This window comes from Phoxinus phoxinus (genome assembly GCF_949152265.1).
Source record: "Phoxinus phoxinus genome assembly, chromosome: 4".
In the NCBI taxonomy this organism is placed as follows: domain Eukaryota; kingdom Metazoa; phylum Chordata; class Actinopteri; order Cypriniformes; family Leuciscidae; genus Phoxinus; species Phoxinus phoxinus.
This window is the reverse complement of record NC_136879.1, coordinates 30,544,489-30,563,287: the sequence shown is the minus strand read 5'-3', so window position 1 is coordinate 30,563,287 and position 18,799 is coordinate 30,544,489. Positions and strand designations below refer to the sequence as shown.

The following is an 18,799-nucleotide window of genomic DNA, read 5'->3' as shown; positions in this document are numbered from 1 at the left end:
ATCATACACTGACACTTTTGTCTACTTGATAACTAAGTAGGCTACACTAACCTTTTAGGGGCAGAATTGTTTGCTGTACTGAAAATAATTTTTTTAAATATTTCCCACACAATAAATACTGAAATCGACTGATTGTTTAAAGGACAAGTTCAGTATTTTACACTTAAAGCCCTGTTTTCAGATAGTTTCTGATGAAATAGAACGGTTAAGATTGAAATTTGGACACATGCTGCTGGCCCGAGAATTTTCGGTTTCTGTGGTAGCATTTTTCAAGGCCCAGTGCATGATGGGAACACCAGTATCAGAAAAGTTAAGTAATTTTACAACGTTTATATTTAGCTTTCATTTCTACACGATTGAATTGAGTACTAATATAGAATTTATTTAGTTTTTTAAATTCTTGCCTGAACTAACTTTTTCCATGTAAATTACATTGTTTTTTTCTGTAGCCTAGTATTTACTTCACCACAAAATCATTTTTATTAGTAGGCCTATAATTAAAACATTACTGCATGCCAGAGGAAAAGTGTTTAAAAGCATTGCATCCTCAACAAATATTTCTATTTATTGAATATAAAAAATGTTGTAACTTCTCAGTAATAATGATTTAATGTAGTTTAAGTGTGAGAATGGCGATATTTAATCTAAATGTTTATATCAGAAGTAAAACATAGTTTAAATCATTATTTTATTTATTTATTTTTTATAATTAAAAAATATAATTAGGCCTATTATGAATTATATTTGTATTATCTTGCTATGTGTAGGCTACTTTTCTTTACATTTTTTGAGAAGACATTTAACTCCAGCTCACCGTCGGTGTCGCCAAACTGCTCCATCTCCAAAACGTTCACGCATGGGTTAGAGATTGCGTGCAGGTGAGCAAATTTTCTTCTTCTTCTTCTTTTCGATTAATGGCAGATTGCAACCATGACTATAAGGTGCATACCGCCACCTACTGTACAGGAGTATGTAACATGAGCTATATTGTGACTATATCAAAAAAAAAAAAAAAACTAAATCCTACTATATAACCCTATATTTTTAAGATATTGTACCACTGCTTCCTGAGTATCATTAACCCCATCTCCTATTGTTCCTATATCAAACCTTCAATATTCTATTCTCTTCCTGTCTGTCTCATTTTTAATTTTAGACTCCTTCTCTCCTCCCTGTATTTCTTACAGTGTAGTAGTACATGTTCAACATCTTCTTTGGACCCACAATCATAACAGTCCTCTGTTTGATTTTTGCCTATTAAAAACATTGTTTTATTTAACCCTGTGTGATCAAACCTCAGCCTGGTTAAAACGCACTCTTCTCTTCTATTATTTCTAATTACACCCTGTGCATTAACAGATTTTTGCAATCTGTAATAATTTCTTCCACTTTTATCCACATCCCACCTACCCTGCCATTTCTTCGTCATTTCTTTTTAATTATTGCCTTAACCTCCCCTTTTCCAAAGGGTATACTTATGATATCGTTTGTCCTTGTTGATCTTTTTGCAATTTTGTCTGCTCCCTCATTCCCTTTTATACCTATATGAGCAGGTACCCAGCAGAATCTCACATCTATTTGTAGTCTCCGTAATCTGAATAAACTTTGTTGTATTTCTAGCATTAAATCTTCTCTATTAGATTTCATATTTTGAATACTATAAAGCACTGATATAGAATCTACACAACATATCACTCTATCTGGTTCAACTTCCTCAACCCACTGCAGTCCTATAATAACTGCCATCATCTCTGCCGTATATACTGAAGACTGATCAGGTAATCTTTTCCCAATACTTAAGTGCATTGTTGGTATATACACTCCTATTCCTACCTTATCCTCTCCATCTTTAGATCCGTCTGTGTACATATCTAAGTAACTGTAATATTTGTTCCTAATATATTGACTTGCCAGGTATCCTTTCCGACTCTCTTCCCATTCGAGCAAATTTACCCGTCCCGTTTGTTTTTATAAATCACAAATTATGCGTCAGAAGTGGCCTACGCCTCTTTCATGGCCTCTTTCATTGCCTGTTTTGTGCGTACGCAAAGGTTATAAATGATTCCCCAGGTTTTTTACAGTTCAAGTTCCGTGTGTTGTGCGACGGCGGTGATGTCCATGAGCTGATTATGCGCGCATGCGCAGAAACTGAACCGCCCGGTTGCCCCTCTTGTAAACAAGACGACACTATAACAGTAAACGGTGAGAAATACCATGTTTATTTTCATTATTTCAAGACCAGATTTATGATGGCTATATGTAGATATAAATTATTTATTCTCGTTCCTGGCTCATTAAAACATGCTTCGTTATTTTTGTCTATGCTTCCAGATAGCTCTGGGTAAGAGCTAACGTTAGCTAACGTTAGCTATCCTTTTGAACTGAGTCTATAATGTCCATTGGTATGGCTTATAAATCTCTTTGTGTGCTGATTTTTTTTTTTGTTAGTCTATTGCCTGCAATATAATATTTATTTATTTTATTATAAAATATTTACCTTTAATACACAACCAGCGTAACGTTACTAATGTAAGGAGTGACTCCTGTTGGCCAGTTCTGTTAATAATGGTTATTATTATCTGTAACGTTATCTAACATCACAAGTAAATTGGTGCTAACGTTCAAATAGTTGTTTTTCTCTATTGGCTCCATTACAGATTTGATCAGGCAACAAGGTGTAAAGGCACTTTTTCCTGTTACATACTGACTGTGGATATGAAAGGGTTAGTAGCAAGTATTACTGTCACTGATTAGTAATGAATCTGAATATGTGCACTATAACTACACTATGATCTAAAATATTGTTTTCAGACAACAGAAAAGTTCTGAACCTGATGTCAATGTTCCAGTCATTGAAGAAGGTATTATCAGATTAAGCAATGCAGTGATGTCAGTTTTAAATATATATATTTTGAGAATTGATGTGTGTGGTTTCTTTTCTCAGGGGCAGTTGCTACTGCAGAGGACACATCGGCAATCACAACTATTCAGTCTGCTTCTACGTTTTCCTCGGAGCAGCCGATTAAATACCTCTTCAAGACCGAGGGAGCTGGGGGGCAGGTAGGGGAGCTGTACCCTCCCTCAGGGCAGGTAGGAGATGGAGAGGAAGGGTTATATTCAAACCTGAGTAAGAACTTAGGCCCAGTTTACACATGGTAGTGACATTCGTCTCAGTCATCTGATCACAAGTGGTCAGTCTAGAAAGACAGACTCACTTTTGCTCTCAAACATACCACTGACATGATCTTTTTACTGCTTTTGGAGAACAATTTTACAAATTTATTTAGTGCTGCTGTCCATGCCAGACTGATGTTAATACCAGGTTTAAACCAACCTAAATTCTTCCCATGGAATGTTCTTGCTGATGCACAATTCAGAAAGATTTAGCTGTGATCTCTCTTTTTTCACTTTAGGTAGTATGTACAGACGAGTGTAGTTCTGAAAGATTATATTGCATAACATAATTTTCCATCTCAATTTTCTTCAGGTTACATATCGAGTCATCCAGGTAGCAGATGGACAGCTGGAGGCTCAAACTGATGGTGCAACAGCTGTTAGTCTCGTTACTGGGTTTCCGGCTACAACACAGCCTGTCACACAGGTGGAACAGCCTTTATTATTTTACCTGAAATAGATCATATAAATAAATCTGATTACAACTAACTTATTTTAAAAATATTTTTCAGGCTGTTTTCTCTCATTCAGAAGGCTTAGATGGAGATGGCACAGAAACCCATTACACGTATTATCCTGCTACTATCTCAGACGCTGCAGCAGGCACAATGGTGACCAGTGTTCAGGCCTCAGATGCTCTGCTTAGCCAGAGTGCTCCTGCAGGTACATTAAACCCTTTTCAATTTCTATTATCTGCATGAATACACAACAATGCAACAATACAACAAAGAAGCCTGGATTTTTTACAAATATTTATTTATTTGTTTGTTTTTTTGCTTCTGCTTTAGGTCAGTTGTATGTTATGATGTCTCCGCAGGAGGTCCTTACTGGAGCCAACCAGAGGTCTATTGCACCTCGTACACAACCTTACAATGCGTAATGTTGCCTTTTCCAGCCTCTTAAAAGCACTCAGTCGTTTAATAGTTCTCTTTTCAGTTATTGCTGTTTCACTATCTTTATTGACCACAGTGACCACAAACAATAATAAAAAATATAAATCAATACAAATAATAAACTCAATTTATTATTTTGATATCAGTCTAAGCATGCCATTATTCTATTTTATATTAAATGTTGAAAATATAGTGTATTTATTTTAATTGAGCTGTTAATAAACGTATGACAGGGTGTTTGCAGGTCTTAAAAATTCTTAATTCGCGGCCCTTACACAAATGAACGCCTTAAAAAAGTCTTAAATCAGAGCAGACAGTCTTAAATTCATAAAGTAATAGCATTAGATTTTGCATGCATTGCAAAAAATGAATGGGTCTCATTCACTAATAATTGCGTGGATCATTTCGTATTTGACCTTCTCACGAAAAATCTCTGCCTAATTCACAACACATGCATACGCATATGAATTTGTTCTTAATCTCGTTCTAATGTTAGTGAATTTGGAGTATTTTAAATGAGCGCCATTAGGTTAGTAATTTGCATAAAACACGGCCAAACCATCTCCATGGTTCGTACACAGATTTCACGCACAAATTTGTGCGTACGCATGCTTAGTGAATGAGACTCAATATCTTCCTCAGTATTTTTATCTTGTTTTCCAATACAAATATCAAAACATCTATAAATCAAAATACATTTACTCGAGATCCAAACGTAAAATTAAGTCTTAAAAAATTTAACAAAATGAAGTTAATGCTTAAAGCAAAAACAAATATTCAAAACAAAAAGTTTCACAGAAAACAAGACTTCATATTGTATGTCTCCAGTAAATGCATCTTGATTTAAAAATCTTTAGACATTTGCGCTTGAAAAACAACTGGAAGACAATATACTAAGGAAGAACATTACTTTTTTGTAGTGCGATCAGATGATACAGTAAAAGTTATTTCCATATTCTAGTAGTTGGGAGCAGAGGTATTCAAGCTACTGTTTTTCTAAAATGAATTAAAAAGTAATGGATATCTATTGTAAGTTGTATTTCCAAACTTTGAAGTGTTGCTAATACAAGTCATTGTTTCTCCCTACACATTTACATTTTGAATTCATGGATTAGCTTATGGTCCCAAATAAAAATAAAAAACAGTTGTAACACACTTTTTCAATATTTGCAGTAAGTCAGAGGGGCCAAGAACTTCTAGAGATAATAAAAGGCGAGCTCAGCACAATGAAGGTAAAGGTTTTCTATTGAAAATTACATGCAGTTTGTTGTGTAGTATATTTGTGAGTGTTTATTTTCAAACCACTTTACAGTTGAGCGAAGACGTAGAGACAAAATCAACAACTGGATTGTTCAGCTCTCAAAAACAATTCCAGACTGCACCATCGATCCCACTAAAACTGGACAGGTATGTGTTAGTTTTGGGAATATAATTCAAAATCTACTGGATAGGCTGTATGCCGAACCTCACATGAACAAACAGGAAAAGAAGTCTCATTGCATCCGCTTGTCGGAGAAAGTGTTACTGGCAGTACGAACTGACGGCAATATCTATGGACTTTTAAGGTAATCAGCTAACCTAGCTAGTTCTTTTTATTGTGGATGTTTTATTCGATTGAAATATCTTAATGTTAGAAAAAGTTTGCATATGTGATGGACATCGGTTATGCTCATCTTTGATCTAGAGTAAAACGGCTCTTTGTTTAACTAAGCACCTACAAAAGACCTGAATGCGATGCAAACTGTTTTACAGAATATGGAAATTTGTTGCACATAACCCCACTATATCTGCTGTTGTTTGTTACAGAGTAAGGGGGGGATTCTATCAAAGGCCTGCGATTACATTCAGGAGCTGCGACAAAGTAACAGCCGGTTAGGAGATGAAATGAACAGCATTGACAGGTTGAGGATGGATAACCAACTGTTACGGCAAGAGGTATTTTACTTGTTTGCAACAATTAGGGCTAATTTTAAATCTGGATTAAATTAATCGAATAATTCAGTCGCACTTTAATCATAGTTTTGATCCTATCTTAAATTTTACAGTGAACCTGAATTGTTTTAAACTCAGTTAAATCTCAAAATGAATCACAGGTAAAGGTTTTTAAAACTAATTTGTTATTTAAATGAATTGGCAAAGATCCTAGATCAGCATTAAAGGATTAGTTCACTTTTAAAATGAAAATTCTGTCATCATATACTCACCCTTAAGTTGTTTCAAACCTGTATGAATTTCTTTCCTCTGCTGAACACAAAGGAATATATTTTGAAGAATGTCAGTAACCAGACAGTTTTTGGTTCCCATTGACTTCCATAGTATATTTTTTTCCTACTATGGAAGTCAATGGGAACCAAAATCTATGATAGATAGATAGATAGATAGATAGATAGATAGATAGATAGATAGATAGATAGATAGATAGATAGATAGATAGATAGATAGATAGATAGATAGATAGATAGATAGATAGATAGATAGATAGATAGATAGACAGACTATCGGATTAGAACTGAACTTAGCTCAATGTTGACATCACTATTTTCTGCTGAGATGATTTATTGCTGAGCTTAATTGAACTTCATAATCGATGAACCTGGCACAGTTGCTGAACTGAATCAACGCTGAACTGACATCAGCTGAATAATAAGAGTATTGTCTTTTTGAGAGCTGCTTTACAGCTGAACGGAATTCTTTCTGCATCATTAATTATTATTTTCCTGTTTATTACTGTAAAGCTGCTTTGAAACAATCTGAGCTGCATTTCCCAAAAGCATTGTGAGCCTAAAGCCAGGGACACACCAAGCCGTCGCCCGTCGGGACGTTGTTGAGCGTCGGTTGACCGGTTGGAGAGTGAACTCTGATTATAGCTGTTCAGTTTAGCAAACAAAGGAATAAGAGCAAAAGTGATGAAGGCAAGCAAATAAGTCATGACGTGAGAATTCCAATGCGTGAATATTTTCATAATAGCAGCAAGTGAAATAAAAAACGTGATCGGCATGATTGATATTTAAAACGGTAAGCAAGCACTGCTCTGTTTATGGTTTGTAAACCTGCAGTCTTAGTTTTGCTTTCCCTTTTTGAATGATGAATATATATCTGCTTAAATGGACAGTTATCTCCTTTGGCATGCAGATGCAGAACACGTGTGCTAGTTGACAGACGCTTGTAGTCCTTTCGGTGTGTTCAAGCACAGATTTTCTTCCTCAACGTTTTCTTCTTCTTTGGCGTCGGTTTGGTGTATCCCTACCCTATGTTGATCGTAAACCAATTGCACCAAAGAACTCTATGATCTACTTACAATGCATATGAGGCTTAAGATTCTTTTGGGAAACGCATCCTTGTATCGTATAAAGCATTCTATACAGTAAATAAAGGTGACTTGACTTAGCATGTTTTTCTATCTGTCTTTATCACTTTATTTATCTCTTTTGTATTGTTCTCATTGACCGTTTTATTTTGTCTTCTTGTTTTTTAAAGGTGGAAGATTGGAAATCTAAGAATCAGATTTTGAGGAACCAACTCCGACAGCACGGCATAGTTGCAGCAGCAAGTGCAGATTCCCAGTGAAGAATTCTAAGGAGTTTTGGAAATTTAGAACAAAAACATTTGGTGCTGGAGATGCACATTTCTGCAGTTTTTTTTTTAAACAACCTTGAACAATGCATAATGCATGACTTACATAATGCAGTATTCAACCTACTGGTGATCAGTGGTGTGCACAATCGCTTATAGTAAAGTACACTTTCGGTCGTACTGCGGTGCCCCCTGAAACGTGATTTCAACCGAGGGTGACCACCTCCCCAATCACTTCCCACAGAACGCGATTTCAAGATTTCAACCAAGGGGGACCCCCCCATGCTCCCAGAACGCGATTTCACCCCTGCCCCAGCAGAGGTCTGAGCACGCCACTGCTGGTGATGATTCTCCACCAGGATCTTGCCTTATGTACATAATTTATTTTTTATTTTTTGCGCCTTCCAGCCCCCATATTTTAATGTAATTTAGCATTCATTTTTATGTACCAGGACAGGTCAAGAGAATTTGTTCATTTTGTACTTTTACTTCTAAATTTGTGAAAATTATACATGTCAAATATGTTAATGCATTTTTCGTATTTTTCATACTTTTCAGAAGGTTTTTCATTTTAATTTGTTCGAATAATGAGCATGTAAAATAACTGCCTATTAATTGACAATTTACAACATATAGTATCATAGTAGATTTCACTATTCAGAGTGCTGAAATAAATAGACAAATATGCCATTCTTGTAGACTCTGGTGTAAGAATGTTTTGTGTTGCAACACCTCAGTGTATATTGTTATGTTATGACTTAAAACTTAAAAATCAAGGGTCATGCAGCACTTCAGGCCTTGAAGAACCTGCTTTCAATGTTCTTAGACCGTCCTCTATGACACATGTCGAACTCCACTCCTCAAGACCACTTTCCTGCAAAGTTTAGCTCCAACCAGCTCCAAAACACTTGCCCAGAAATTTCTGATAATCCTGAAGACCTTGGTTAGCTGGTTCAAGTGTGTAATTAGGGTTGGATCTAAACTTTGCAGGACAGTGGCCCTCCAGAAACTTGAGTTCTGACCATGGACATTATGGCAAGCCATTTTAACATTTATTTCTTAAAGGACAAGTTCGGTATTTTACACTTAAAGCCCTGTTTACAGATCGTATCTGATGAAATAGAACGGTTAAGATTAAACTTTGGACAGATGCTGCTGTCGCGAGAATTTTAGGTTTATATCGCTTTCCTCCCCCACCCCCACAATGGCAGTCTATGTGCACTGGAAGATTCCTTCCTAAAACACATTAAACTTTCGTTTACAAAGACGTGAAACTCACCGAGTGGTAAGGGGTGTTCACTGATACGGTCCCAAAAAAAATCGCTGAAAAAGATGCATTCCAACAGGTTTTATCGTAGTTTTTGTCCAACTCCATGACTTGTATTGAATGTGCTGTGTGAGGTGCGGTATTACTCCGCCACTGGAGTGTCTATTATTCAAGCTCTCAACGGAAGAATCACGGGTGTGACACGTTTGGCAAAATAGGTCCACAAACGCGAAATAAACCTAAAATTCTCGCGACAGCAGCATGTGTCCAAATTTTAATCTTAACCGTTCTATTTCATCACATACGATCTGTAAACAGGGCTTTAAGTGTAAAATACCGAACTTGTCCTTTAAAACAAACAAGTATATATATATATATATATATATATATATTTTTTTTTTTATCCTTTTTTAAATTAATAGTAAGTAATCCAATAGTGACTAATATTGTTGTCCATTTTATCTAACCACTAGATACTTGTATATAATTTAAATGGTGACTGGTGTATTTATACTAAAAATGTACTAGTACAGTGGTTCCCAATCCTGGTCCTGGAGTACCCCCAACACTGCACATGTTTGATGTCCTAACACACATAAAGGAGGAGTTGGAGAAGAGCTGGCAACTGGCACAATCCTGCAAATTTTTTGTCCCAACCCAGCTCCAACACGCATAGCTGTAGTTGTCAAATCTTGAAGGACTTGATTAGTTGGATCAGGTGCAGTTAATTAGGGTTGAAGCTAAATTCTGCAGGAACAAATGCTGTGTCCCAATTGACCTATTATGCTATGCCCTAAAGTATGTACAGTTTTTGTGAAGGAAAAAAAGGAAAAGGTATGTGCATGATATTTTTGAGTGTGTAGTATATGTAGGCAAGTTTTGGGACATACTACCTTGCCATAATCTCATCTTTAACAGAACGTACTGTCACTTAGTATGTGCATCCTGTCACTGTTTAAACTGCCCTGTCAATCATCTGGTCACTGTTAAAATCCTTCACATTCAATTTAATTTAATGTCCTACCGTATTGGAGAGTAGCTAGGAACTCACTGTGCCTTCAAATTAGTCCATATGAGGTGCGTAAATACAGAGGCACTTCAAAAGAGTCCACACACTCCACAAAAGATGAAAGACATCAAAGTTTTTGTTAGGTTAGATACTAATTATTAATTATTAACCAATGATATTATTAATAATAATGAATAACTGTTGGTCTCAGACATCCACCATGTTTGTAGTTCTTAACTCTATTGTTAGTCGGGTTTTTAAAATCATCATACAACACGCAATGGGATTTGGGCAATATTAGTCATTAGAGTGTGCATGGATCTGCACTTTGAATTCTAACCAGAAATAGTAGACCCTTTGGGTACTGGAATCCTAATTTCAACATACTACAATTAGAGAGTTTCTAAGGCTGTTTTTACACTTGGCATTAAGATGCAATCACCGTGATCTGATCAAACAGATCAGATCATAAGTCAATCAGGACACGGTGCATTAACACCTGTTCACATCAAGGGGGTTCTGTATCTGGATAACAGATCGGATCACGCATTCCTGCGGAAAAACAAGAAAAGAAAAAAAAGGATGGCTCCGGTGCAAAGTTGACCTGAAGTGGTGGGTTTTCTTTTAAAAAAAAATTTCAGTCAGTGGACATTTGACAAATCTCGCTAAATGAGGAGGATGAAGTAGCAAGTAAGCTACTAATAATGTGGATAGATAGATCCCGTAATGGAAACGGTACAGAGAAATGTATGGGTCCAAGACGTTGCCAGCTGTGGTGGGAAAAATGTGGGTTCTATACAGAAAATTAATGGTTCTGCAACTTTTGGGTGCGAAGGCAAACATTTCAGTAGCCTATATTTGCGATGTACATCGCACTGGACTGTATCGCAAAACCTCACAGCTCTCAGTTCCGGAGAGAGGTGGAATTATGACAGTGGGCAGGGTTTTGTGTGACGTCCACCTGTGAATGCAGACACAACAATGGCTGGATTGCGTTTACATTACACTAAGATCCGATCACAATGCGTTCTCGACTACCTCCGAACCTGGACACGTTGATCGGATAACATGTCAACAGCAATCATCACTAGTGAAACCTTAACATTATAATAAATTTGGGATCAATTATTGTGTCATTTGAATAAGCAGGTCTACTAGTACATATTAATGGTGTACTAGTCACTTATTAATAAGTACTAGTATACAAACAAAGAGTTTGTTTAAATTACTAAATGTTAAAACGGCTTGCCATATTACAAATTAAATCATGAGCCTGTTTCTTTAAGGATTTGTAGGGGTTTCCGGTGACGTGAGTAAGTTCAAAGTTGTAACTGTACGTGTTATTTGTTGCACTATGGACTTTCTACGGACCCTTTGATGGAAGGACTATGCTAGCTATTTCAAATAAATAATAACAAGCCGGAGCAATGATTTGCATACTGTTAGTTGCAGGGCACGGTACGGTTTTAGAGACACAGATTAAGGTAAATCAACTGATTTAATCGTTTTCCTGTGAGCTGCAAAAACGATTATGATTTCTTAAAAATTTGTGTCATTTTGCAGTTAGCGTTTGTAATAACTTCAATGCCACGTTGTTCATTTCCATTCAAAACAGGAAAGAAAAGATGTAATGCAATGTTCAATAAACATGTCTCTATATATGTCTCTATATATTTCAAGAGTGATATTACAGGTCTGTATGCTCAACTGGCCGGTGTGCCCAAAGCTCTGTTACCTGGAGTGGGGGGAAAGAAAATATTGGATTTCTGGTGGGAAACCGTCAACACGTGAGCCATTATATTTGTTGTTAGCATCATTGTGAAAGGTGTTTTTCATGCAAACTAATGCAACACAGTATTTACCATCTCTCCCAGTCGCCAGCTCTTCAGTGAAGTCTATCTGGTCACGAATGCTGATAAGTAAGTCCTATTTGTTTTGTCATTTGACATAGGCTACATGCCAACTAGTTTTTTGCAATGTTTACATTTTCCTTTGTGAAAATAAGTGCAGGAAGTGTGGCTTTATGTATGTTTAAGATACACACTTGGAGCCTTAACTAATTTAAAATTGTATATTGGTTCAAAACTGCACTCATTTCAGATACAAACACTATGAGCGGTGGGCAACAGCCAATGACTTTCCTGTGGAGAATGTTGTGAATGATGGCAGCACTACTTTGGATGACAGACTCGGGGCTGTTGCAGACCTTGAATTGGCCATCCGAAGCCGACAGCTACAAGATGACATTATGGTGGTATGACATCGCATTGAGCTATTAAAACACTGCATAATGTCCATTTAGTCGCACCTTTTTCCGAAAACCTATTTGATTTGACTTAAATCTTAAATTGAAAGGGCTGTTTTCAATTGTGTGTTCTCATATTGCATTTGCAGATCGCAGGAGACATGCTTTGTGCTGATCAAAACTTTGACATTGCACAAGTCATTCGCTTTTTCAGATCTAAGGTAAGAGAGACTTATCATATTGACTGTGTTGTAACAAGTTGATTCTTGTAGGTGAGATGTCAAACATAGTGACCCAACCAGGTTCGTACTTCTACTTTCCTGCTTGCACCATAGTGGGATTCTCATGTGGCACAGACGCAACTGTATTTACTCACTTATCGTTTTATAACTTTGTCATTATTCTCCTTTTAATATGTCATAGAATGGAAATATGTTTTGACGTTTTCATAAATTATATTTAGACAATTGTGTACAGAAAATAAACATTAGACATAATCATTGAATATAAACATACCTATGGCCATAAATAAAAATTTACTTTAAGATAGAAAAGTGACTATGATGTCAACATGTTTGTTTATAAGCATATATTGCATGTAGACATAAATAAAAAAGTAGCATTTTAAAATTCAAACTGACAATTAGATATTTTTAATATATGGCCCGATGGAAGATGTAATAAATAAAATATAATTTTATTTAAGGAGAGGCTGCTCACTGCAGAGCCATGGGTGGCCAGCTCCCCCTCTCTAGATGTCATTTAGTCATAGTGGGTGGAGCTAGAAGGTGGATGTCATTTGACTCTGCAGTGAGCACCACTTGAGTTTAAGCATTCACTACAAGATTCTGAATCTATGTGCACACCAGGGTCATGCGCTTCATTGAGAAGCCTCGGGAGGGCGTCACCGCATCCCGTCTGGCAAGTGTGGTGTTCTACTGCCTGCGTAAAGAGTCCTTACCGTACATCTCTGATTTCCTTGTTCAACACCCAGACGTTAAAGATAGAACCTTTGGCTTTTTCTGGGTAAATGTTTTAAATGATCTTTGATTTTTAAAATGTAAAGCATTAAACCTTTGTTTCTGTGTCTTTATATTTAATGTTAACTTCAATATTAAATAGGATTTTACTGGTTGTAGGAATGGCTTATAAATGAGGAGAAGGTTCCTGTTTATGGGATGAAGTTGCCAACAGGATTTCAACTAATTGGACAAGTGGTGGGTACAAATGTAGCATTATTTAGGTTAATTTGATATATTTATATGAAATATATGCTCGAGGATGGATTCTGTTTGGCTGTCAAATGTTTTTATCTTTCTTCAGCTGGAAATCGTTCTGAAAGGATTCCAATGATATCATTACTTTGTGCCATTATTGTTATAGTTGTGGATTCTGCTATTCTTTTATATTTACAACGATTTTTAAAACTATATCTTTATCATTATCGTTATAGTTATCATCCTTGGTGTTAAAAAATATTTCTTATTATATTATCAATGTTGAAAACATTTGTGCTGCTTAATATTTTTGTGGAAACTTTTTTTTTTCAGGATTTATGGAGTAGAATGTTAAAAAGGACAGCATTTATTTGAAATCTTTACTATCACTTTTGACCAATTTAATGCATCCTTGCTGAATGCAAGTATCAGATAAAAATAAATCTTATTGACACCGAACAGGAGTGTATACCCCACTATTCTAAACATAAATTTTGTATTCATACATGTTGAGAATTTGAACATCTGTTATTACAGGGTCTGTCTGATTACACGAAATGGCTCACTCACTATTCTTCTAAACAGCAGCTGTCCCCATCTAAACCTATTACATGCCGCTCATATGCCAGGTCAGTAGGAACACATTAGCTAGTATCCACAAATGCCTACCTGCTTTTCATTACTATACATAAGTCTGTGTGTTGACTCACAGGGTTGGACTCATGGGGAACCCCTCTGATGGTTTCAATGGGAAAACCATTGCTATGACCATTGCTAACTTCTGGGCTGAGGTCACACTCATGGAGAGCCAGACTCTGGTAAAACAAAACAAAAAACAGACTGAGATAAGACGTCAAGGAAAGCACTGTTCTTCATTTATTTCACTGTTTTTATTAAGGCCATTCTACCTCATCCTCTGAACGACCCTACGGAGTTCGGAAGCTTGCAGGATCTCTTTCAGATCAGCCGGAAAGAAGGGTTTGTCCAAACATCAAGTATTTGTCTTTGATTTTTTTTTGCATGGACTTCAACAATATGGACACTTTAAACGAGGAATAAATCGTGCAAAATGAACAATCTCTCATAATTTACTCGCTCTCATGTTGACCCAAACGCATATGTCTTACTTTCATCAGTGGGACAGAAAATGAGATATTCTGCAGAATGTTTACGATACAACAAAACCAATTATCATCGTTAATATTTGTTTACCTTACAGGTATTTGGGAGGTCTGAGACTTCTACAAGCCACCTGTAAAAAGTTTTACCAGTTCTGCTCTGAACAAGGGTGAGATCCAATAAACATAATTGTTAAATTAATGTTTTAAAAAATATATAATCAACAACCACTGGAATGATTCAAATCCCTGCACTATATTTTTTCTTTTTCCGTTACACTTGTGTATATATGGAATAATACGGAAGAAAATATCTGTTGTGTAATCGGAATGATTAAGACACTGACTATGTTTGCTTTCTTTTATGCTGACAGCATTGCTCTGTCCAAGCAGAATTTTACTCTCAAGTATGACACAAACATTCCTCGGCAAGTGGTAAGACTTATTACTAATGATATTTGCAGTTGTCTATCTAGTTTAATTTCTAAGAATGTGGAGTAACGCTGTACTACATTTCTTTGATGTCTTCTAGGGTTTAGCTGGCAGTAGGTAAGAAAAACATTGACTACAAATTTCAATGAACATTAACAGTCAGTTTCTCCAAAGCTCATTCATGTCAATTTGATTTGTAATCAAACCAGATGCGTTATAATCATTGTTCAAGTGTCAAACGCTTGCCGTTTCATCTGCTGTTATTGGGGTCAAATTTGAGTATTCTAACATTAGCATTTGGGTGTTTTCTGTGTAGTGCGATTGTGTCTGCCACACTGAAGTGCCTGATGAAGTTTTACAACATCACAGATGACGTATGTTCAGCATTCACCAATCAGTGGATAGATTTTTAGAACTACTTTGTATTGTTGGAAAAAAACTATTAGCTTACATAAACTTTATCCGGAGTCAGGATCTTCCTAAACCAGTCAGAGCCAACTTCATCCTCAACGTAGAGACGGATGAGCTGTTCATCACAGCTGGTCTACAGGATCGAGTTGTGCAGGTGATATATATATATATTCATATTTATTTGACCAATCTGACTTAGACTGTGTGGAACATGACTGTCTCTGTATTAACTTTCGAATAGGTCTATGAAGGCTTGGTTTACATGGACTTCAACAAACAGCTTATGGACGAGCGGGGTTATGGTACTGTCTTTGAACAGAAATATTATATATATTATAAATATTATTAAATAATATAAATAAAAAATATCATTATTGTACTGTATATAAACCTTAAAAAGTTTTTGTATGTTTTTGATGTCTCTTATGCTTACCAAGGCTGTATTTATTTGATTAAAAGTACAGTGATAACAGTAACATTGTAAAATAATATTACATTGAAAATATATGAATTTTCAGCATCATTACTTCAGTGTCACATGATCCTACCGAAATCATTCTAATATGCTGATTTATTGCTCATGAAACATTTCTTCTTATTATTATTATTAGGTATTCATCTATTTTCGCCAAAACGTTTAAACGGTAGTGCATTTGCTATAGAAACCTTCATTTTAAGTGGCTGTACTGCATGTCAATCTGTTCTTAGGAGAATACATTCCCTTGGACATGAACAATCTTCCCTTGTTCTGGCTGGCGTACTTGAGCGATCCAAGTGATTCTGGACGTATTCACAGTAATGTTAGACAGCGATGGTTAAACGGTAAGTCCTACTTTATGTCTTGGTTTATGTCTTGATAGTGAATAAATAAAGCTTTTCACAAGTCTTGTTCTTTCTGGACAGGTGACTCTGCTGTGGTTGAAGCTATGAAATCATTTGCTGAACTCACAGACCAAGCCCGGTTGGTTCATCTTTTGAGCATTGGTCCTTCAATAATTGTAGCGTTGTACTTTTCATGTAAATTTGGGATCAATGAAAAGTGCTTTAAAGTTTTTCTCACCGTATGCAGGGCTGCCTTCCTGTGTAAGGACTGGGCCAGACTCGCACAGCTCATGGATGAAAACTTTGAGCTACGGCGGTATGATGTTTTAAGTTGAATGGAGGTTTTAACAGCATGTCACCAATCTGTGGGTTAACGTTGTAGTTTTAAGTTAAAAGAACCAACAACAAATCCTTCATTATGTGGTTTAAATCAAACAGGATTTTAATTTAAGTTCATTATAAATTGCTAAATGGATACCACCGTTGAAGTTACATTTTGTCCATCAGGTCGGTGTATACTGAAGACTGCTTGGGCCCTGGAAATCTGAAAATGGTACAGCTTGCGAGACAGGTAAATGAATGTCATTTATGTTTCCCTAATATATCTTGTAAATTAGCTGGTGCACTAAGTTATTCCATAATACTAGAAGTAATCTGACCTGCAGAAAAAAAGCAGTACATCTGAATGATTTTTTCTTGTCTGTGCAGTTTGAATCTGCAGTCAAATTGCCCGGCAGTGGTGGTGCTGTGGTGGGCTTGTGTATGGACCAAGAGCGGCTGGTAAGGCAGATCTTTTGACTTTTATATAATGCTTGTTTGTAATTTAATTTATGCAATGTGTGAATTACCGTTATTAGGAGGCAACAAGTAACTTAGGATTCTACTCGGAGCTATTCATGTGCTATTGGAAACATTTAATAACATCAAAACTTGTGTACTAGACACACTGTCTGTAAACCATTGTAATGTCTTTGGTTTATAATTGAAATTATTGTATATTTAGACATTATGAATTCTATCAAACATAAATGTACACTAGTGTTCAAAGGTTTGTGGTCTGTAAGATTTTTTTTTTAATGTTTTTGATGCTCAACAAGACTGCATTTATTTGATGAAAAATATTTTGATATTTAATATTTTAAAATGTAATTTATTCCTGTGATGGCAAAGATGATTTTTCAGCATCATTACTCCAGTCTTCAGTGTCACATGATCCTTTAGAAATCATTCTAATATGCTGATTTGATGCTCAATAAACATTTCTTAGTATTGCTGAACACTTTACTTTACTCTCACTTTTGATAGATTGAACGCACCCTTGTTGAATAAAAGTATGAATTTCTTTCTTTCAAGAAAATAATGAATGACCCCAAACTTTTGCAACCTAGTGTATGTATATAGCTACCGAACTACTTTAAACTGCTGCCATTTTTGTTGTTTTTACGACATTAAAACAATCAAGTTAGAAAAAGCCTGACATTCCAACTTGTAATTATGAGACTGATGCTTTTTTTTCTAGTCTAGTAATAATGTACTATATTTATTTTAAAAATTACACAATTTTTAACATAATGTGAAAACAGCATCAACTATCATTAACAGATCTTGTAACTGGCTGATTTGAAATTAAATTGAACTTGAAGTGCTATATATTTTTGTGGCCCAGTGTAAAAATGTGTTTCATGTTTTACCACTAGGTGGAGATGAAGAGGGCTTTCCAAGAGGCTGGATGTGTGTTTTGTCTAATTGTGCCTTATGACCCATCAATGCAGGGTCAGAACTGATCACTCAGAGAAATGGTTGTATTAATTGTTGACCAAGAAGCTGAGATATAAAGGCTCTGCTAAAGGAACATAGCTTAAAGTCATAGTTCACCCCAAAAGTTTAATTTGTACAATATACAGTATAAACCTGTAGCCTATGACTTTATTTGTTCTGTGGAACATAAAAGAAGATTTTTTGGATGCCAATGGTAGCCAAAGCGGTTTGGTTACTAACATTCGTCAAAATATCATCTCTTGTCTTCCATGGAAGAAAGTCATGGTTTGGAACGACATGAGAGTGAGTAAATGATGACAGAAAGTACATTTTTGGGGGAACTATCCCTTTATATTTGTTTTAACATAGGTTTTGAACTTAAGTTTAAATTAACTTATCAATGTTTTCCTTCAGACTTCTATATCCCAGGTCATTGTTTAGCGGTAGGTGGGTCTCCAATTGTTGTACGTTTCAGATAGAAACGAGAAACAATTGACTTTGCAATGGCTTTCCACACCCATCCTGTTCTTGTGTCGTAAAGAGGTTTTTGTGCAGAGCCAAAAGTGTTTTCTTTATTTCAATAAGGTTGCGAATGGAAGGTTTTATTTAATTATATCGGTTTATGTAGCCTATTATTAGTCAGCCCTACCAAATTACCACCAAAAAATTATGTCATATATTTTGTCAATATGTTAATGAATCAAATAAATCCTTTTGACTCACAGTAGCCTATTGGAATTACATGGAAGTAAATAATGGTAAATATGTGATTGAATTACTTGTTATTTCAGGTCATGTGTGTAGGCAAACGTAAACCTTACTAACTTTCGACTTTTAGGTAAATTAGATTAATTAAAGAATGTTAGTGTCAAGCATGACG

At 35.8% G+C, this 18,799-nt stretch overlaps 2 protein-coding genes across 14 annotated transcripts; both read left to right on the top strand.

The window, feature by feature from the left end:
• The first annotated feature begins 2,067 nt into the window (after positions 1-2,067).
• On the top strand, positions 2,068-8,328 carry usf1 (upstream transcription factor 1). Of its 13 annotated transcripts, none has more exons than XR_013797388.1 (11): positions 2,068-2,202; positions 2,658-2,723; positions 2,812-2,861; positions 2,945-3,060; positions 3,488-3,601; positions 3,687-3,837; positions 3,963-4,017; positions 5,241-5,299; positions 5,380-5,632; positions 5,874-6,002; positions 7,545-8,328. XR_013797388.1 is itself a non-coding variant. In XM_079610928.1 (11 exons), the coding sequence occupies exons 2-11, from the start codon at positions 2,716-2,718 to the stop codon at positions 7,632-7,634; spliced, it is 867 nt and encodes a 288-aa protein (XP_079467054.1). In that variant the 5' UTR covers positions 2,068-2,202; positions 2,658-2,715; the 3' UTR covers positions 7,635-8,328. The 13 variants fall into 13 exon arrangements, 8 of the variants coding, with proteins under 8 accessions (XP_079467054.1, XP_079467058.1, XP_079467060.1 ...); XR_013797389.1 differs by having other exon boundaries at positions 3,963-4,050; XR_013797390.1 differs by having other exon boundaries at positions 2,945-3,090.
• Positions 8,329-11,221: 2,893 nt separating this feature from the next.
• On the top strand, positions 11,222-18,642 carry gkup (glucuronokinase with putative uridyl pyrophosphorylase). Its single transcript, XM_079610824.1, has 22 exons — positions 11,222-11,400; positions 11,597-11,703; positions 11,791-11,835; positions 12,017-12,170; positions 12,311-12,382; positions 13,017-13,187; positions 13,301-13,378; positions 13,916-14,007; positions 14,091-14,196; positions 14,277-14,356; positions 14,598-14,666; positions 14,871-14,931; positions 15,029-15,045; positions 15,245-15,302; positions 15,401-15,493; positions 15,581-15,641; positions 16,048-16,161; positions 16,243-16,300; positions 16,409-16,477; positions 16,669-16,732; positions 16,870-16,941; positions 17,859-18,642. Exons 1-22 carry the CDS (start codon positions 11,344-11,346, stop codon positions 17,943-17,945), a joined length of 1,785 nt encoding a protein of 594 aa, XP_079466950.1. The 5' UTR covers positions 11,222-11,343; the 3' UTR covers positions 17,946-18,642.
• The last annotated feature ends 157 nt before the right edge of the window (positions 18,643-18,799 follow it).